The following is a 21573-nucleotide window of genomic DNA, read 5'->3' as shown; positions in this document are numbered from 1 at the left end:
AGGAAGAGAAACTGAGATGGCCAACCTCCTTGGCCTCATTGTCGTCACACACAGGATCTGAGACCTAGACAATATCGTGACGATTTTCTCCAATCGGTTGCCTTTTAACCTGCTGAATGTAGTTTGTTCTTAGCAACGAGAGTTCCTCCTCAAATAAAGCTGGGCGGGAAGTTGAGTTTATGAGCAGGGTGAGGTGGGGCTCCTTCCCAGGCACCTGGGAGAGGGACCCAAGGAGCCGTCTTTGGAACCGGATCTAAGCCACCACTCTCCTGGACCAAGTAAACAGCCAGGCCAGCTGGGGCCTAAGTCCAGGACCCTGGGCAGGAGTGGGATGCACTCCCTGCTCGTCTGACTATTAGCTGAGGAACATCTGGTGAGCAGTCATTCCTAGGGTCTAGTGCACCCACCTCATGAGCCAAATGCAATGTTCCCCTTGGAGATCCTGTTTCCCAGCACTCTCTGCTCCAAGTCAGGGGCCATGGAAACAGCCAGCAAAGTCGATGCGTTTTTAAGGTTTTATTGTAAAACAGAGCTTAAGTGACGGGGAACAGGGAACTTCCCACTGGACACAGGCAGCACTTAAGGGCCGGCACACACTCAGCCCTGCAAGTACCTGAGACACACTCTCAAGTCCCCGTCCCTGCTCCAGCCTGGCAGCACCCAGACGCCAGGCATCTCCGACCAGCCTCCCTGTGGAAATGCTCTTGCCTCGGGAGGGAGGAGGACCAGGGCCAGTTGTGCTGGGAGCACTGCCAGCCGCTGGGGGAGGCCTGGAGTGCAGATGGTGCTCGGGCCCAGGCAGTGGGGTCCAGACTTACAGGAACGTTTCAGAAAGAAAAAATTAGGGACCCTGGTACATTAACTTCTCATTTTACCGGTTAGGGCCTTACAACAATAAGAAAGAAACACAAAAAGGAGACTTGTTTTCATCAAAATTTTTCACAAACATACAGATGTTTTGCTCTCCCACCCCCTTCCAGGAAGGGCACAATCCCCAAAGAAAGTCCTCTTAAAATTGGATACAGTGGGCTTTGAAGACACCATGAAATCCTTATTTTTCATTTGGCCACAGACCCTAAAAGCGCTGCTATCCCAAGGTTTGCAAACAAGGTTTGGGAGCCACTTGGTGGGAAGTGAGTGGGTGGCTTCTGGGACCTGGGCATGGACAGTGGGCAGGCGGGGAGCTGGGAGGGGGAGCAGAGGGTGTCCAGGCTGGCAGGTGGCCCGGTGCTGTCGGAGGCACAGGTGACACTACAGGAAGGGCGTGGAGCCGCACTGGTGTTCCAGTTGCTCTTTAGAGAGACCACTCAGGGTGGCATGAAGGTTGTGGCAGCTGAGGGGCTGCAGACAGAGTTGGACACCAGGCTCCTCAATTCCTTCGGGGGGCCCACCTGCCACAGCTGCTCCCCGGACCCCACCAAGTCGGGACCCCAGGCAGGGCGGAGGGGCGTCAGGAGCCCGGATGTGCTGGCTGAGGGCGGGGTGACAGCACTGCTAGTCCTGCTGGAAGTAGAACTTGGTGACCCTGACGGCCTCCCGGGGCGCGTTGGTGAGGCTGACGGGCTGGTCGGCCTCCAGGGCCGTGCAGAGGAACCAGCCAGGGCAGGCGACCGACTCAAAGGTGGTGGTGGGGCCACTGTCCGAGCGGATGAAGGTGTAGCGCTTGTTCTGCTCTGTGGTCTTGCTCAGGTCAGTGATGTTGACCTCCTGGAAGCCAAGAGGTGAACAGGTGAGCGCTCCTGTGCCGCCTGCCCCTCTACCCACCACAGGGGCCTCAGGCCGCCCAGGACATGCCAGGGGGATGCTGACTGGCATGCCTGCGGGAGACCACACGGCCCACGGACACACCTTGGCTTGGGAAAATCTGGCCACTCTGGCCAGGGCTCAGAAAGTTTAATGAACACACGGCCCCGTCAGCAGAGGCCCAGGCCTGTGGAGGCTGAGCTCTGTTGGATCTGTGCCAAGGAGGAGGCAGTACAGAAGGTGGGCAGAGCATCGTAGCCCAACCGACGTTGCCATCCCGACTCCACACAGCAGGCAGTTGCCCTGCCACGAGTGGAGCAATGGGACAGTGCCACAGTATGGCCATTGGGCTAAGGTTACATTTGGGTTAAGATGTGTTCCAGCACTCTCCCAAGACAGAGCCGTCTGTTCTGAGGGCAGCCTGTGAACACTGCATGGAACTAAGGAGTATAAGGCCCGGATGGCATGCCAGCCCATGGGTCTGAGTAGACAAGGACTGGGAGAGAGAGGTCTGCATGGGGCTTTACTGAAAGAGGCCTAGTCTTCGTGGATTGGAGGCCCTTGGACAAGGCAACAGCACCCAGAGATCAAGGTCCCCAAATGAGCCTCCTCCCAGTGCCCACCCCTGTGAGCTCCCTCCCCCACTGAGGCAGACTCAGCCACGTGACAGGCTTTGGCCAAGGGCACATGAGCAGTGTGATGCAAGCAGACATTTAATAAGTGTGTGATTTGGGAATAATCCCTGTTAGAAGCCAGCAACCGAGCTCCCTGCCAGATGCACCTGCAGGACCAGCCCAGCCACCCCATGTGAAACAGAACAGCCCGGCGGACCCCAGACAGCCCACAGAAAGAGCACATGCCGTCGCTTGCAGGCCCTGGTTGGGGTGGCTGTTACCAGGCAGGTACTTGCCTCCAGCTGGAGCCGGATCTCATCACCAGCCTTGACGCAGGCCAGGCACAGCTTCCCGCCATGGATGCCCAGGAGCACAGCGTGGGGCTCGACAGGCACCACATCTATCTTCTCTGAGGAAGAGCAGAGGGCAAGGTCAGTTTGTAGATAAGAGGAGGTCCTGGTGGAGAGAGCCTGGATGCTTCCCAGGGCTCCTCTGTCCTCCTAACTAAACCCAAGGTCTTAAGGACTGTGGGGCCCATCTTTCTGGTCTGCATCCAAGCAGAAGATCCAACCAAGAGCAACCACCTAGCTGCTCTTCCGGACCAAGTGACTTAGGTTCTGCTCCACCTGATGTCTATCTTCCCTCGATCCCCAGAGACCTGCACGCCAGGTCAAGGTGTGCTGCTCATGGGCAGGGAAAAGTGCACATGAGGTCCTGAGAGGGACCCCAGGGCTTGGCAGCTCTGAACCCACCTCTCCCCTCAGTGTCTCTGGGCCTCACTTCAGCGTGTTTATTAGGAGCAATACCAGAACTGGAAAGGCGGGTCTTGCCCTCGAGGCAATGCGGGGGGCGGGGAGCGTGGAGAGCAGGAGAGGCAGCAGGAGGAGATGGAGGGGATGCCAAGCCCGCCAACAGCATGTGGAAGCATCCCAGAAGGCCAGTGCTGACCCTCTCCCACCATGTCATCTGCCCGCCCTCATGGTATTAAAGGGAAACTGAGGCATAGACTGGGGCGGCTGCCCGAGTCCATCTGGCTTATTTGGGACCTGGCCCTGAACTTGCTGATTGTGTGCACGAGGAAGGGACCCAGCCCAGCTGTGTGTGCTGTGTTCACTGTGGAAGTAAGTGAGAGTTTAAACCACAGGTACGTGGGGGCTGACTGGGCGCAGGAGGAAGGCAAGGCTCGACCTAGCCTTCTACCCCCGCCCCCGCACCCCTACCCCCAGAGCTGTGGCCCTGCGACCATGGTGCCTGCAGGTGGAGGCTCCCCAGCTATATCTCCCCCTCCCTGCCCTCAATTGTGCCCTCCAGTGGCCCGGCCTCCCCAGCGGATCAGGAGCCACAGTGCTGCAGACCCAGGCTGCGACACATCAGTGTTCCTGGCAGCCACTCACCTTCTAGTTTCGTATTTGGTCCTTGCAAGTATCCAGCAACTAGTTGGTTGTTCCTCAGGTAGAAGGTCTTCTGGTTAACATCCCAGATTCTGAAAAGCGAAAGGGGCCGCTGTACTGGACAAGGTTGTGCCCGGCCCTGAGCTCACTGAGTCTGCACCCAACGCACTGAAGGCAAGGTCAGTTTGTAGATAAGAGGAGGTGCTGGTGGAGAGAGCTCACCAGAGTTCACTGAGCTCACTGAGTCTGCACCCAACTTTCTGCCGGGGAGGGGTGTTTCTCCCACCCACAGCATGAGGAGGCAACTGTGGTGGCCCCCGTCAGGAGACAGGCCCACTCCTGGCCCTGCTCCCCTCCGCAAGTTCCCGGGACCAGGGCCTGGACCTTCAGTAGAACTGCCGGGGACACAGAGTCTGTCCACTGCCCCACATGGGCCACCGGCCACCATGGCTACTGAGCTCCTGGAAGGTGGTCGCCTGAGGATCTGCATTTTTAAATTTTATTTTACTTTTATTAATTTAAGTTTATTAGCTATTAATTTAAATGTACACTTAGAGTCATCTGACACCAGTGGCCACTGCAGAACGCTGTGTTTCAAGGCACAGAGGACCTGGTAGTGACCCGGGGGTCTGTCCCAGAGCCTGTCCTCTACCACCAGGGCCTGTGCTGGGTCTGGCAGGGGCAGCATCCCTGGAAGCGGTCAGCTTCCCGTCCAGCTCTCCCAGGAGCCTGTTTCTGGCTCCTGGTCCATTCTTCTTGGTGAAGGGCCCGTCCACTCCCTGCTGCCCACCAGCCCGACCCTGGCCTGTGCCTCGTCTCCTGTCCTATGAAGGGCGGCTGACAGCCCCGCCTCTCCAGGGGGCTTTGAGGAGCCCACGAGCTGGGTGGGTGGTCAGGCAAACTAAAGTTCTTTGCATGTGGACGCAACTGACCTTTTGTAATTATTCTAGTTCCAGAGGAGTGTCCATCTGAAGGGACGAACAGCCCTGACTGGAGCCTCCTGGAGCATCTCCTGGAGCTCCCCGCCCACAGGAGAAGGCAGAGCAAACCTCCCACCTCTGGATACACACGCACACAGTCTGTCCTGCAGCCACAGCCAGAGACACCCAGTGCTGGGGGTGAAGTCACCCAGACCAGCTCAATCCTGGGTAGCAGGGCAGGGGGGGTGTGCAGACATGTCGCAGCCTGTCATCTTCATAGCAGTGATGGTCAGTGACGTCTCACAAAGCTCCTGACCCAATCGCTGAAAATCACAACCCTTTGGGGCACTTTATAGTTCACAGAGCACAGTCACACTGTGACCTTCACAGCCTCTCTGTTAGGCAGGCAGGGAGTCATTGGAAACCCCCTGTCACAGGTGGGGAAACTGAGGCTCCAGGGGGCAGGATCTTCCACCATGAGCACAGACACTGCTAACCATCATCTAGAACCCGGGCCACCCTGCCCCTGGCACCCTCTCTGCTTCTCTGCCCAGCACACTCAGCCCAAACCCTAGCCAGGCTCTTGGGCACGTGTCTGTCACCTGCTGAGTTGCCAGAGTCTCTGGAAAAGTCAGGCAGGCCTCAAAGCCAGCCACGCTTGCACATCTGGGACATTTTCAAACACAAGCCCTGCAGGCTCCGCACATGGCCGCCCCTTTTTGCAATAATGGACTTCCCTTTCCCACCCAACAGAGATGGGGGGCAGGGGCTGTGGCACGTCCCCCACCTCCTCCGTTGGCCTTACCTGAAGGCTTGCATCTTGCCGGGCCTCCTGCCTGAGGGGCGGCAGGCTGTCTCTGAAGGGAACAGGAAGAGGAGGAGAGAGATTAGGTGACTGAGGGGGCACCTGCAGATTTCCATCCTGGGGTGCCTCGTGCAACAAGGACTGCCATTCTGGGCCAGAGGAGCTGCTTATAAAGAAGGTAGCCACTCACCAAACCAGGAGAAACGGAAATGCCTTCACAATTCCAAAAAGAGAAACACTTGCTGTTGTCACGGTCAGGCCTGCTGGGTGTCGCAACACAGTGTTGTAACCAACCCTCCCCTTTTCCCCGGTGTAATTTCCCCAAAATGGAGATCTCCATTTCCCTTCACTGAGTTCCTGGGAAGAAAAGCACAACCATGCCGAAACCAGTTTGGCTCAGTGGATAGAGCGTCAATCTGCAGACTGAAAGGTCCCAGGTTCGATTCCGGTCAAGGGCATGTACCTTGGTTGCGGGCACATCACCGGTAGGGGGTGTGCAGGAGGCAGCTGGTCGATATTTCTCTCTCATTGATGTTTCTAGCTCTCTATGTCTCTCCCTTCCTCTCTGTAAAAAAAAATCAATAAATTATATTAAAAAAAGAAAAAGAAAAGAAAAGCACAACCATAACCAAACACTGTGATCTGCCTGACAGGTGACCAGGGACTATTGGCTAAACTAAAACAAATGTGAAGAACCTGAGGCATGGATACATGGAACAGACCTACGGACAGCTGTCAGAGGGGAGAGGAGGCGGGACTGGATGATGGGGATTAGCCAAAGAGCATATATACGTAGCCCAAGGACACACACACACAACAGTGTTGATGGACAGAGGGAAGGGGGGTGTAGAGGCTGGGAGGAGGTGGGCAAAATGGGTGTGGAGGCTGGGAGGAGGAGGGAAGGGGGGTGTGGAGGTGGGAGGAGATGGGCAAAGGAGGTGGGATGGGGAGGGAAAGAAACTTTGCCCTGGGGGGATGTGTGCACGATACAGTGTACAGAGGAGGTTTTGTTGAGTTGTACACTTGAAACCTGTATAGTTTTGCAAACCAATGTCCCCCCAATCAATTCAATTTTAAAAAAACCATGAATCCAAGTAAAAATGTCCCCTTTCCTAATGCTGAGTGCCAGGGCCGAGCACAGGGACCATCTCCTGTCACGTGGTGTCCACAGAAGGAGGGACGACCTAGCTGGACTCTGGACCAGGGCTGTGAACATCCTGTAAAAAGGACCAAATAGTAAACACTTTAGAATTTGTGGGCCACACAGTCTTGTGATTTCTCAACTCAGAGTTGTAGTTCAAAGGCAGTCAACAGTCGGTCACTGAATAAGCTGGGTGAGTTCCGTGTGACTTTATTTACAGAAACATGTGGCGGTTTTGCTGAAGGTTGCCACTCCTGCTCCAGAGCCAGCTGCCTGGGAGGGGCTTTGACACCAGCTCTGCTCCTGCCCTCACGTCTCTGAGGTTATGGTTCTGGGACCCTGGGTGAACTCAGCACCAGGTCAGAAGTGGGTCCAAATCCCCCTCTGCCCCTCGCCCATAGCCACCTGTGTGGCCTTGAACAAGTCACTTCACTGATTTCAGCTCTGCCTCCTCACATGCAGAATGAGGCCTATCATGTCTTCCCCACAGTGTGAAGAGGGAGGGAAGGAAGGAATGGAAGAGGAAGGAAGGGAAAGGAAGGGGAGAGGAGGGGAGGGGAAGGAAGGAAAAGAAGGGAAAGGAAGGAAAGGGGAGGGGAGGGGAGGGGAGGAGAGGGAAAGGGAAGGGAGAGTTCCGGTCCAGAGTGGGCAGTAATAAACATAAATGTCCTTCCTTACTGCATCCTAGAGACTTAGGGGAACTCTAAGGTAAGCACACTGGTATTTATGGAAAGAACAAAGGCAGGAAGGGTTCTCCATGGCCTGAGTGATGGGAGTAGATGTCAGTGTAAAAACAGGTTTCAGCGTCTCAGGATTGGGGAGAGCTCGGCAGTCCCCCCATTACCCGGTCACTGTTTGGAAGAAGACCCAGAAGGCCCAGGAAAGAAAGGGACCTGCCTAAGTCACATAGCTCATTAATGGCACAGATAGGACTCCCAGCCAGGGCCAGCCTCCTGAAGCCGTCGATGTGATGAGTCTGACTTTATTTTTAATCAACAAATCAGAGTCTATGTCCAAATGAGGGTAAACCCTTCCAAGGGGAGGTCACTCTGAAAGTTGCTAAGAGAGTAGATCTTAAAAGTTCTTATCACAAGAAAAAAATTATATAACCATGTGTGGTGACAGGCAAATCATTGTGTCTTACACCCGAAATCAATATATGTCAATACACATCAATAAAAAAATAAAGAGGAAGGCTACAAAAGAATTTCCCAAATCTTTAAAGAGCTCCTCATGAGAACAAATGGAATATTTCTGCAATAACCGTATCACCTCCCTGAGCATTTGCTTGGAGCGGCAGATGGCTCCTAGTTGCCCTGCTCTGTTGCCACAGCCTTTGAGTTGGTGGGAGTCATTGACTCTCTGAAGCATGTTTGAGAAATGGTATCTGCCTTTGAGGGCCAGGGGGCGATTTGTTTTTTGTTAGTTTTAGGGAGGTGATGTGTATGAACCCACAGTCAAGGGCCTGCCCACAGTTTGGCTCCCGGGTATGTTCCTTGGCCCCCAACCCAAGTTCAGAGACAGATATTTCCTGGAGAGCCAAAGCCTGGGTTCCCAACTTTCCCACCTGTGTGCCCTTTGCCCACTGCACCTGAGAAGTGGCCCACAGGCCTTTCTGGGTCTGGGTGGGCATTCCTCGGGCCTGGCTTGAAGTCAGGCAACCTAGGCTTCGTCCTCCTTCATCATTCCTCAACTGGATCATCGGGACATGTATGTGCCCAAGCTCTCCTGGTCCAAGTTTCATTATCCATTAGCTGGGCTATTAACAGATGCCTTGCAATGGGTCGCTATGAGGACTGAGGTGCTGCACATGGTGTACTTAGCCCTGACCTGGTCACGGAGGAAATACTCAAACAATGGATTGTTATTGAGTGTGCTTTTCATCCCAGGTAAAGTGGGTGAGGGCAATCACAATGCCCTGACCATCTACACTGCCCTTCACTCCAGCCCTCACTCCCTGGTGTGGGAGGAAGCAGAAGGAGGGGCAGCTCCCTCCTCTACTCACGCTTCTGGCCACAGTTCCACTCTTGGTTCCGTCTTAAGACAGTTGATGTCCCTACAATTTCTGCCCACAGGAAACCTCTGACTAAACTTATTCTCAGTTCTAGAGCTCAGTCCCTCACGTTGCTTCCTGAATTAAGTCCAATGACTACATTACACAGTGGGCTTGGCCCTCCCAGCTGCCTCTTGTCCCTCCCTCTGAGCTGCAGGCATCACAGGTATGTCAAGTGCCTTCCATGCTGAGCCCTCCCTGACAGGACACTTGTGACAGCAGGAACGACCAAGTCCCACTTACAGAGAGACAGGAACACCAGACTGTCCACGTCCCAGGAGGGGCAGTAGGCAGGTCTCCAGGGGGACCCCTGCAGGGAATGCCCATACAGCGTTCAGCACAGCGACATTCACATGAACGCCATCACGCTCTCTGTTTCAGTTCATTGTGTCTTTCCATTCTGCAGTTTACATTTGGTTCCTTTCTTGTAGTTTCTAGTTGTCTGCCAAAAGTTTCCATCTTGTCTTTGACATTTTCAACATTTTATTTGTGGTTCATGTAAAGGCTGCTCCTGATAACTTCCTCGTTGGAGCTCCGCTGGGCCTCCTCCTATTGTCTGTTTTGTTCCTGTGCAGGTTGCCTTGTCTGTGCCTGACAACAGGTTGCTGACTGCTGGACACCGTATAGCAAACACTGTTGGGATCACACGAGGCTCTGGATGAAGTTGTCTTTATTCAGAGATGATTCACTTTGGCTTCCACTGGGCAGTGAGGCCAGGGCGCTGCAGCCCAGGTGCCCTTCCCCCAGGCAGGGCTGGAGATGATGCAGTCACTGTGTAGACTGCTCCACTTCTGTCCACTACTCATTCTCCAGGGTCCCAGCCCAAACCTGCAGCGTTTATCCAGGCCCCTCCTCCTCAGTGGGAGATAAAGGCAAATGTTATCTTCCTCATCCCCAAGCCCCACAAGTCTGTTCAAAGACCAGCCACAGCTTTTGAAACCAGCAAATGTGTTCAGCGCAGCAAATGGGGTAAAGGCCCCAATGCTGAGCTCCAACACGCTGGGCCTTTGCAGTTCCTCAAAGCCTTGGCCAGAACATTTCTTGTCAAGATGGTGGTTTAGGTAGATGCAGTCCTCCAATCCTCCCACATCCACATCAAAATTGTCACTGAACTACAGAACAACCATCATTCAGAATCGCCTGAAATCTAGCTGAATAGATGTCATACAACTAGGGATTTAAAGAAGCCACAGCCTGGCTGGTATGATTCTTTGGTCGAATATCAAACTATGAACCAGGAGGTCACAGTACAATTCCTGATCAGGGCACATGCCCAAGTTGTGTGCTCGATACCCAGTGTGGGGCATGCAGGAGGCAGCCGATCAATGATTCTCTCTCATCATTGATGCTTCTCTCTCTCTCTCTCTCTCTCTCTCTCTCTCTCTCTCTCTCTCTTCCTTCTTCTCTGAAATCAATAAAAATATTTTTTAAAAAATAAAAGAGAAAAATAAAATAAAATAGGAAGCAATGTCTTGGCTGCGAAGGTCCCTCCTGAGAAGTAAGGGGTCCCAACCTCACACCAGGCCTACCAACCCAGGGTTCCAGGGCCAGGAAGAGAAGTCCCCATAACTTCTGGCTGTAAAAACCAGTGGGGATTGTGGCTGAGATGGAGGTTGCTGGAGTCCCAGGCAATTCCTCTCAAAGGGCCCATATATGGATTTACTTGGACCCACTCCCTCTGAGCTCCAGCACTGGAGGAGCAATTTGAATGAAACCAGGGACATACAGGAGAAACTCAATTGTCTGGCATCAGGGTGAAAGTTGGGGGTGGAGGGGAGGGAGGGGGCGCGGGTCAGTTTTCTGCCAGACAAAAGTGCTAGAGGAGGCCATTTCTCTTTTTTTGGATCCCACCACCACCCCAGACAGAGTCAACAGGCAGGCACAATATCTGAGTTTCACCTACCTGACTCAGACTGTTTGCTCCACCTAAACTGTGGGCCCACTGAAGCTGTTTCCAGTGGCTTTTTCGTACAAATGGCTGCTCCTGCCTCATGCTTCGGACTCTCCTAACATCTTTCTAATAAGCAGCTTCTGGCCTTGGCATGCCCCGTACCTCTTGCTAAGTGGCCCCAGGCCTGGCACTAGCGGTAGTAGCCTTGATTTGTAACTTGACCTGTCTGGGTACCTCCAAGCCCAGCACAAATGGTAGCCATTTACAGATTGCTCTGTAGCTCGTGCTGGGTGGCCTGGGTAGTGCACAAGTGCTGGCTAACCTTGCACCTCCCAGGAAGCCCCAAAGCCAGAGCATCTAGTGGACAACTTCTAACCACACTGGATTATAACCCTTTCACCTCTATGAGTGACTCATCAAGGAGTATACTTGGTGGACACCAAAGCCTCACTGAAGCAAGTCCTGTTTCATAGAGTCAACTCTTGCACAGGAGCAACTCTGCTATCATCACAGCTAATTCTTGCAGACAGTTGGCCTGGGGATCAATCCCTCCAAGTGTCTCAAACAGTAATCAAGGCTCAACTATTACAGGACAGTGCACACCGCTCACACAGGGACACACCTGGAGCACCCAGCTCAGGTGACTGGGAAGGCTATGCCACTGGGCCTTACAGGGAATCTACCTTACAAGGCCACTCTACCAAATCTGGGAGACACAGCGGCTCTACCTAATGCATAGAAACAAGCATAGGGAAGTAGACAAAATGCAGAGACAAAGAAACAGTTCCCAAATGAAAGAACAGGAGAAATCTCTAGAAAAAGAACTAAATGAAATGGAGGCAAACAAGCCACCAGATACAGAGTTCAAAACAATGGCTATAAGGATGCTCAAGGAACTTAGTGAGAACTTTAAGAAACTTAGTGAGAATTTTAATCGTATGAAAAGGGCATAGAGACTATAAAAGAGATCCAGTCAGAAATTAAGGATACACTAACTGAAATGAGGACTAATTTACAGGGAATCAACAGTAGAGTATATGAAGTCAAGATCAAATCAACTACTTGAAATATAAAAAAGCAAAAAATACCCAATCAGAACAGCAAAAAGAGAAAAGAATACTAAAAAAATGAAGATAGTGTAAAGAGCATCTAGGACAACTTCAAGTGTACCAACATTTGCATTATGGGGGTACCAGAAGGAAAAAAGAGAGAGCAAGAAATTGAAAGCCTATTTGAAAAAAATAATGACAGAAAACACCCCTAACCTGATGAAGGAAAAAGACACACAAGTCCAGGAAGCACAGAAAGTCCTAAAAAAGACAAACCCAAAGAGGTCCACACCAAGACACATCATAATTAAAGTGCAAAAAGTTAAAGACAAAAAGAGAATTTTTTTGTTGTTGTTGTTAATCTTCACCCAAGGATATTTTTTCATTGATTTTCAGAGAGAGTAGAAGAGAGGGAAGGATGGGGAGAGAGAGAGAGAGAGAAAGGGAGAGAAAAAAAAATCAATGTGAGAGAGACACATCAATTGGTTGCTTCCTGCACACACCCCAACAAGGGTCAGGGATCAAACCTGCAACCTAGGTATGTGCCCTTAACTGGGAATCTAACCTGAGACCCTTCAGTGTGAGGGCTGATGCCAAAGAGAAAATCTTAAAAGCTGCAAGAGAAAAACAGTTATCTACGACAGAGGTCCCCAACCGTTGGTCCGGGGACCATTGGTGTTCAGTGAAGTCCAAAATGTTGGCAACCACTGATCTACAAAAGAGCTCTCATAAAACTATCAGAGAAATTTTGCAGACCAGAGGGATTGGCAAGAAATTATTCAAAATGATGAAAAGCATAGATCTACAACCAAGATTACTCCACACAGCAAAGCTATCATTTAGAATCTAAGGACAGATAAAGAGCTTCCCAGACAGGAAATAACTAAAGTAGTTAGTTCATCGTCACCAAACCAATATTACATGAAATATTAAAGTGTCTTTTTTAAGAAGAAGAAGAAAAAAAGATTTAAAAAGATGAACAATAAAATGGCAATAAATGCATATCTATCAACAATTGAATCTGAAAAATAAAAATAAACGAACAAGCAGAAACAGACTTAATAGATACAGAGAACATTTTGACAGTTGCCAGGTGGGAGAGGTATTCCTGCATCAGTCAACTCCCCAGTCCTGCCGTGTAGCCAAGTCCATTTTCACCAAATCAGCAGTTTATTAGAAGCTCCCTACAGTAGCTGGTCAGATTCTCCTGGGCATCTCTGCCCACCAAGCTGCAGCATCAGGGTGACCATATCTGCTGTCCAGCCGGTGAAGGGCAATCGGGAGTGTGTGTGTGTGTGTGTGTGTGTGTGTGTGTGTGTGTGTGTGTAAAGCCGACTGTTACAATCGCTGCTATTGAACCCTCTCTCCTTCCAGGTCTAAGTGGTCAACCGACAGTGAGTCCTTGCTCAGCTTCTTCCAAGATGGGTTTGGTCCAGCAGCTTCTGGGTTTGATGTGGATCTGCACTGAACACCACTCTTTTTTAATTCTAGTTATCTCGGGTTTCCAGAGGGACATGTTTGCTCTTGCCGTCTTGGCTCTGATGATAAGCTTTATAAGGCAGCTTCTCCCAGGCAGAAAGAGAGGGATGGGCTCTTGGAGCTGGGAGAGCCGTCTCTGCCTGCTATGCTTAGGCTCTGTGTTCTCCTTTCTCAAACAGATCTCACGTGGTCCTCAAAACATGACAATAACAAGCTGTGCGGGGCTGGCACGTTTACATACACCTTTGAGAGTGGCAAATACATATACTCACTCTGTAGAATAAGAAATCAATGCTCAGAACGATTAAATCACTTGCCCAGATTCTGGCTGAGGCAGGATTTGAACCAGTTCCTATACTCCTCCCCACACTGCTGCCCTGCCAGTGCGGCAGCTGGCTTTTCTTCTCTGCTTCATTTCACAGTTCACAGAAGCAAGAATTACATTTGTTCTTACGGTGTTCATTTCAGTTTCAACTCATATTTTACAGACCAACAGCTTACTCCATAATTGCTTTGAAATGTTAATGTTTTGTTTTGTTTTGTGTTGGTATAAGGAAAGGATGGTTCTAAAACCTTACATGTGCTAAGGAGAAAGCTCTTTCCCTGCTTACAGACTAGGGTGGCCACTTGCCCTGGTCTTTCCAGGACTTCCCCACTATTGGTACTGAAAGTCCCACATCTTGGGAACTCCTCAGTCCTTGGAAAACTGATATGGTCACCATACTACATGAGCCCTTAAAAAGTGCTATCGCCATCTGGTGGCTGATGCCCCAAATTGCAGGTACAATTCACAAGCATTGTATCTCGCCTGTTCAGAGTGAGTTTTTTGTTTTGTTTTGTTTTTGTTTTAATCCTCACCAGATGATATGTTTTTATTTATTTTTTATAGAGAGGGGAAGGGAGAAAAAGAGAGAGAGAAACATTGATGTGAGAGAGAAACATAGATTAGTTGCCTCCCTTATGCACCTGACTAGGGATCAAACCCCCAGCCTGGGTATGTGCCCTGATCAGAAATTGAACCTGCAACTCTTTGGGGCACTGAACAACATTCCAACCAACTAAGCCACACCGTCTAGGGCTGTTCAACTTGTTTTGAGCAGCAGAGATGTGGTCCATTTTATTAGATAAATAGATATATAGATAAAGCACACAAGAGTGCCCCCCAAATTTGAGTTTTCCACTCAAGAAAAGAGACCATAGTAGATACAGTAGTGAACAATTAATTTTAAATTAATCAATTCATATTTAATTGCCTCCAACTATGTAATCACTATATAGTCAATATCTAGCAGCTTAAAATTGTTTTCAAACTTGGGTCCTAAAAAGGACTTATCCTGAGTCAGTGGTACAGGGAGGCCCGGAGGCCCAGTAAGGTAGGTGACTTGCCCAAGTTGTGCACTGGGTGGCCCATCTACAATCTGCTCCTTGTCCGTGCTCTCCCGCATCTTTAGTCAAACCAAGCAACTGTCCATGCCCTCTCTCCTCAGAGCCCTGTCCTCTGCATGGCCACAAAGGTGCCACCCAAGCCCCTGGCCTGAGATGGAGAAGGGATTCCTCCTCCCAGGAAATGGAGTCCTCACTGGGCTTACATGCACTGTCTCCTGAATTCAATTCAATTCAAGTGCAAATGCATTTAGTTAGCATCCATGTGTCTTAAAGTATTTTGTAAGGAATCATTTTTAGGTGCAGTGATGTTTTCACAGTATAGTAATTTTTTCACAGTCTGGAGGGTCTCAGCATCCTTCTTTACACATTGGAAAAATGCACAGGCCCATGGCCTAATATAGTAACACATCACTCTAGAGACTGCTCCACTCCCTGGAGGAAGGTGGGGGTTTGCTTCCCTTGGAATAGTCCCTTGTGGCTCACCAAGCACTTCTCCTTCCATGGTCTCCTTCGGTCTCAGGCCCCTGCAGCATAGCACAGTGGGGAGACAGACTGTCTGCAGTCAGGCCAGACTCCTTCCCTTACAGCAATGCCTGGTCTTGAGCAAATTGCTTTTAACTTCTCTATGCCCCAGTTTCCTCTTATGGAATGTGAACAATGATAGTCCTTCCCACATGGTTGTTATGAGGATTAAATAAGATAAACCATGTGAAGAGCTCAGCAGAGCACCTGGTTTGCAGTGAGCCCAATGGACACTTTTGCTACAACAGACACATCTCAGAGATCTTGCAGGTTTGGTCCCAGACCACGGCGATAAAGCACACGCCACAAATAAGTGAGGCACACAAACTTTCCTCTTTTTTGTGTGCATATGAACGTTATGTATCTACTCTAGTCTATTGAGGGTACAATAACATTATGTCTAAAAAACAATGTACATACCTCAATTAAAAATACTTTACTGCTAAAAACGCTAACCACCATCTGAGTCTTCAGCAAGTCAAAGTTTTTTTGCTGGTGGAGAGTCTTGCTTCGATGCTGATGGCCACTGACAGATCAGTGGTGTTTACTGAAGGTGGGTGGCTATCCAGTTTCTTAAAATAAGACAATGAGGTTCACCACATCAACCAACTCCACCTTTCACAAAAGCTTTTCGGTAGCATGCAGAGCTGTCTGATAGCATGTGACCCACGTAGAGCTTCTTTCAGAATTGGAGTTAGTGCTTCAAACCCTGCTGCTGATTTACCAATGAGCATATGTGATATTCTAAATCCTTTAGTATCATTTCAATAATCTTCACAGCATCGTCACCAGGGGGAGGTGTGCGATGCTTCCTTCCACTTGAATTTGTAGACAATTGTAAGGTTATTAATTGGCCTGATTACAATATTGATGTGTCTCAGGGACTAGAAAGGCCCGAGGAGAGGGAGAGAGACAGGGAAACTGCCAGTCGGTGGAGCAGTGGGAACACTCACAACATTTATCAATTTTGATGTCTTATATGTGGTGCCAAAAGCAATGACCATGGTGACATCAAACATCGCCAGTCACAGATCACCATAACACATATGAAAATAAAGAGTCTGAAATATTACAATGCCAAACATGACGTGGATACATAAGGCGAACAAAGCTGTTGGAAAAATGGCACTGACAGACCGGCTGGACGAAGAATTGCCACAAACGATCAATTTGTCAAAAATGCAGTATCTGCAAAGTGAAACAAAATGAAGCACCATAAACTGAGGTATACCTGCATTGGGTTCATGAAACCCTGGGGGTTGGCCAACCTCCTCTTGATATTGAGGCAAGTGAGACCCAGAAGGAAAAATAGTTTACCCATTAGAGGCCAACTTAGAATTGGAAACTGTGTCCTCAGACACCAATCCTAAGATATTTTCTGTGCCCCACACAGACCTTTATATATACTAGCGGCCCAGTACATGAAATTTGTGATGAAGGAGGGGTTCCCTCAGCCCAGCCTGCACCCTCTCCAATCAGGGACCCCGTGGGGGATGTCTGGCAGTCGGACATCCCTCTCACAATCTGGAACCACTGGCCCCTAACTGCTCACCTGCATGCCTGCCTGATTGCCCCTAACCCCTCTGCCTGCCAGCCTGATCTCGTCCCCAACTGCCCTCCCCTGCTGGCCTGATCTTGCCCTCAACTTCCCTCCCCTGCTGACCTGGTTGCCCCCAATGGCCCTCCCCTGCCGGCCTGGTTGCCCCCAACTGCCCTCCCCTGCCAGCCTGATCTTGCCCCCAACTGCCCTCCTCAGCCAGCCAATTTGGTTCTGATTTGTCATTTTCTATGCCAGTCAGCATCAAAAGCTCCGCCTCCTAGGCAGCCATTGGTTTCTCACACTTCACCCAGATTTGGTTCTGATTGGGCAGTTTCTATGCCAGTCAGCATCTCTGGGCCTATCAACAGAGCCTGATCAGAAAGATGGGGCTGATCAGCAGCCCCAGTGGAGGCCTGGAGAGAAATGGAGGCCCTGCTGCTGGCCAGACTGGAAGAGAAAGAGAGAGAGAAGTGCTTAATCAAAAGCTGCCACAGAGGTAATGGATCAGTCCCTGCTTCTCTCTTCAGGCCTCTCTCTGGCTCTGATGTGCAGCCTGCTCAGCAATCAGTGCTGGGGCACTGCACCTGCAGCAGAAGCAGTCAGGACTGACTGCAGGACTGACTTCCAGTTGGTCAAGCCTCGGTCCTTATGGGTCATTACAGCCCAGGGTTTTTATATATTAGGATTTTAGCTGTTTTATTATTGTTCTTCTAGCTTATGAGTTATTATTAACAGAATAAATAGCTTAAAAGACTAACATGACATAGAAAAAAACAGAAATAAAATGAAATACAGGAACCTATAATACTTGCCTTTAATGAAACCATCATTTAATCAATATTTATTATAATATAAAACAAATTGTAAGTGGTTTTGTTTCTATCACCCATACTTCAGTTTGAAGTCAGCACTTCTTTTCCCACACAGATCTTAACCAGAGCTTGCAAACTGGTAGCCCATAGACTATTTTATTTGATCACTTTGTTTAATCAAAATACTACACATACCAAAATCATGATCTCTGACTCTTGAAAAATAAGAAGTTCTGTCTACCTGGGCCCGCATTCTCATGGGACAAGCATCTGCTGGAATTAACTCATGACAGCTGACACCCTCCCTGTTACCCCTCAGATCTTGTGGCCAATTCCCTCTTCTCTCAGTGTTCCTCTAAGCTTATACTGTCTTTCCTCTCATTTTAAAGAAATACCTCCCCAATTCCTATATCTCTATCAACAGGGGGAAATGAGCAATAGACTCTAGGAGTGCCAAGGTGTTCCTCCCATCAGGCCAGCTTCTTGTTCACCTGCTGGTGGCACCACAACCGCGTGGTCTCCCTGTGGCGCTGTGGCCTCCGCGGTGGCCAGGTTGCCCAGGCAGACCTGGAGCTCCACGCCCCTGCCATTTCCCTGGAAGCTTGCTTCTCAGAACCTGAAAGCATTTGGCAAACACCAGTGGTGGACATTTTCCAGAAATACAAGAGTGGAAGGAGCTTACCTGAAGCCATGGTTGGACCTGAGAGAATACGAGGTCTTCTGAGGTCTTCCAGCCGCTGACTCCAGCCCGGGCTTCTGTGTAGAAAGGACGCGAGGCGGTACCTGTGCACCACTGACTCCTGTGAGCTGCTGCTTCTTCCTGAGACCTGGGGAGAGGCAGGAGAGCGCAGCTGCCTTCCACACACCCACGCAGGCTGGCCAGGCCCTACTGCCAGAACAGTGACTCAGGCTAACAGAAGCCAAACTGGTTCTTATCTGCGTAAGACTGGAGGTCACGTGAGGAACTGAGCTGGACCAGTGGGGCTGGACCTGTGTGCCCACCCCACCCGACTGCCACCAGTTCATGCATGGGTCCATACATGAAGACAATATGGACCGTGTGCCAGCCACTCCTCCAACCAGACAAGGTCTCTGATATTCTTTTTTTTTTAATTTTTACATTTTAATATATTTTTATTGATTTGAGAGAAGAAGGAGAGGGAGGGAGAAATAGAAACAAATCGGCTGCCTCCTGCACACCCCCTACTGGGGATCGAGTCCGTAACCCAAGTATGTGTCCTGATCAGGAATCAAACCATGACCTCCTGGTTCATAGGTGGATGCTCAACCACTGATCCATGCTAGCTGGGCAAGTTCACTGATATTCTAATGGAGGAAGGCAGACAGGAAAGAAATAAATAAACCAACTTTATATGACGCTAAGTGCTACGAGGGAAATCAAAACATGATGTTTCTGAGGGACATCCAGGTGGGTGCGAGTTGTAGGGAAAATGGTCAGGGAGGCCTCTCAGAGAAGGTGATGTTGAGCTGAGACCTGAAGTGAGGTGAAGAAAAGGAACATGTTCCAGGTGGAGGGAACAGCAATCGCGAAGGCTCCTGGGTGTGTGCGGTTCTTCGTGGTGTGAGGATCACATGGTTGGGGTATGGCTTAGGGAGCAAAGGGCGTCCATGCCTTTTCCAGTTACCTCAGGCTCCACATTCCCGGTGCCTGTGTGACGTTGACCTCAAGGCCAGATACTCTCCCCGCCTCCGCTGGAAGACCCTGTGTTCTGAATCTTCTCCTCATGGCCATCCAGAACCTGCTCTCTGGTTTCATGCCCCTGGACCCTGCCATCAAGGGAAGACAACTCAGAACCCTTAAAGCCATCTGGGTTGACACCTGGGAAAACAGAGGCAAGGGCTCTTTTGAGAGAATGAAAGTCCTGGCTGCTGTCCCCAGGTCTGCACTCTTGACACATCCCCTCTGCTCTCTAGGCCTCAGTCCAATAGCTGTAAAACGGCCGGCACTCCCCGCCCCACCTTAGATTAGAGGCAGGCTAACAAGGAATGACGGACAGACTGTAAAGTGCTTCATATCCGGAGTGCATAGAAAGAGGGCCTTGCGTGGGCACTGCCTTAGGGCTTAGGGAAGCGAAGGGAGAGGCAGGCACGCCTAATGCTGCCTCCGAAGGCGGCCATCAAGCCTGTTTCTCCCGTGGGGAAGGATGGGCACGCTCACTCCTTATCCTTAAACATTTCCGGAGGGGTCTGCTGAGCCCTTCTCGGTCCCCTAACCCTGTCTCTGGGGCCTGGACTCGCGCTCAGAGTCCCTTCACTCAGCCCACAGGCCTGAGGTCTGGCTGGGAGGTGCAGGGGGCGGGTGAAACCCCATCATGGGTGCTCCGACTGACCGCAGGGACTTCCCACACCTTTACTTCCTGCTCTTCAGCTGGGCTCACAGCAGCACGAAGGACTCTGAGCCAGGCGGGGGACTTCTGAGGCAGCTTCTGTAGAGAAACGCCTGTTCCAATCAGGAACCAGATTTTTTAAACCTGGAAAGTTGGGCATTGGGGAAGCCAGGGCACCTGCCAGCGAGACACCATGGTGTCTGTATCTGTTATCACATTGGAGGGCCACTCCAGGAGGTGGTTCTGGTGCCCAGAGGTTCACACTTATTGTCTCCTGTCTTCCAAGCACCTTACGTTGGCCATCTCCATCCTAAGCCACCCCACGAGGTGGGCACTGCCTGACCCCAGTTTCACAGATGTCCTCAGGGTCACACAGACTGGTTCAGAATGAAGCCCAGATACAGACAGAGGGGGTGGTGGGCAGACCATCATGACTGCTTTGTGGCCCATGAGCTTCCTGTTCCCAGTTATAGTCTCTCCTGAGATCCGGCTGTGTTTCCTGTCACCATGTCCTGTTTCATAGACTCTCCTTTACAGTAGAAGCTCAAGCAAGTCTGTTTCCTGCAACCAGAGCCAGGCATGAGATAATCCTGTAAAACCCAACAAGTGATGCAAGGGGGACTGAGAAGTCTGGCAAATGAAAATGAAAATGCAGAGGATGGGTTCCAGGCGGGCACAGTAGCTCCCCCATCTGAGAGCACAGGCCACTCCCAGCTCCCCACAGGACCCCATCGGTCTGCCAGCACCTGCCTTGTGCTGGAGACCATCTCACCCCTCCCCATCCCCCCATCCTCAGACAGTGCAGAACAGAAGACAGAGCTAGGTCAGAGCAATCGACTCTCCCAGTGTCCTGGTAGCTGAGGCTGAAGGAAAAGTTGTGGTGCCTCTTGCTTTCGCAGCAGCCAATGGCAGAGCTGTCAGCTGCATGGATAGCCAGCAATCACAACAAAACTGAATGTGCGCTGGTCCCCACGCACCTGCCAGGTGCGACCTGAGACCCTGAGGGGACAGAGGTGAGCATGGTGGGCGTGTCCTTGTCCTCTGGGGCTCAGTGTCCACACCTCCAGAAACTGCATCACAGGGTGCTATGGACGTAGATACAGGGAGCACAGAGTAGGAACACCCAACCCACAGGGCTTGGGGTGGGGTCTCAGAGGGAGATGGGACAGCCTGGCAAGAGGAAGTGAGAGGGAGCATGGCTGGGGTGCAGGCAGGCCTGAGTGCTCAGCACCAAGTGCAGTGGTCAGGGTGGAAGGCAACTCGAGGAGCCCACAGGGTGAGGGGCCAGGCCTGTACACCCTTATCCGGTTACCCCTTCAAAGACCCTGGACTTGGGGCAGAATAGGGGCACCAGGACTTCCCACAGGAAAGGTGTGGAAACAAGTTTAGTAACTCTTTAGTTTGCGTTTTCCTTCTTACATTGTACGCTTCCCTGGGGAGCTGGTCATAATTATGGCGTCTTATCCCCCAAGGAGCAGCTGGAGCCATCAGGTGTCTCTGTTGGTTGTTTCGTGTCACAGGGGTTTGAGCGTGGGAAGCCTTGCCCCAAATGTCGGTCACCTGGGAATGCTTCCTTTTCTGAGGCCAGGGGCTTTCAAGGGGAAAGTAGAAGCGTTCCCACCACAGGGTCTTGCGGTGCTTCAGACTCCTGGGCAGACGGCTAACTGCAAGCCTCTCTGTGCTGGGTGACAGGAACACTCTGTGCTGGGTGGCAGGGTTGCATCACTGGGGATAGGAGGCTGTGTCAGGAACAGAACAGCCCAGGGTCGGGCTTGCCCAGGCCAGGAGGCTGCCCCAGCTGCTGGGTCCCAGCACGGTGCCAGGTCATGGACTTAGATGGGGGAGGGCCTTCCCATCTTGGTCTGTTGCAAGAACATAG

The 21573-nt window shown here is 51.0% G+C and overlaps 1 protein-coding gene across 2 annotated transcripts; it reads right to left on the bottom strand.

Annotated features, from left to right (window-relative positions):
- Positions 1 to 501: 501 nt before the first annotated feature.
- IL1RN (interleukin 1 receptor antagonist) lies at positions 502 to 18194 on the bottom strand. Of its 2 annotated transcripts, XM_028137392.2 has the most exons (5): positions 18029 to 18194; positions 5474 to 5525; positions 3752 to 3840; positions 2654 to 2766; positions 502 to 1707 (listed from the first exon to the last, which is right to left on the bottom strand). In XM_028137392.2, the coding sequence occupies exons 1-5, from the start codon at positions 18036 to 18038 to the stop codon at positions 1495 to 1497; spliced, it is 477 nt and encodes a 158-aa protein (XP_027993193.2). In that variant the 5' UTR covers positions 18039 to 18194; the 3' UTR covers positions 502 to 1494. The 2 variants fall into 2 exon arrangements, with proteins under 2 accessions (XP_027993193.2, XP_008158476.2); XM_008160254.3 differs by lacking the exon at positions 18029 to 18194 and having other exon boundaries at positions 5474 to 5656.
- Positions 18195 to 21573: the final 3379 nt, after the last annotated feature.

The sequence above is a fragment of the Eptesicus fuscus genome, chromosome 16 (genome assembly GCF_027574615.1).
Source record: "Eptesicus fuscus isolate TK198812 chromosome 16, DD_ASM_mEF_20220401, whole genome shotgun sequence".
Taxonomy (NCBI): Eukaryota; Metazoa; Chordata; class Mammalia; order Chiroptera; family Vespertilionidae; genus Eptesicus; species Eptesicus fuscus.
Note: the sequence above shows the minus strand (reverse complement) of the source record. Positions and strands in the feature narration are given on the sequence as shown.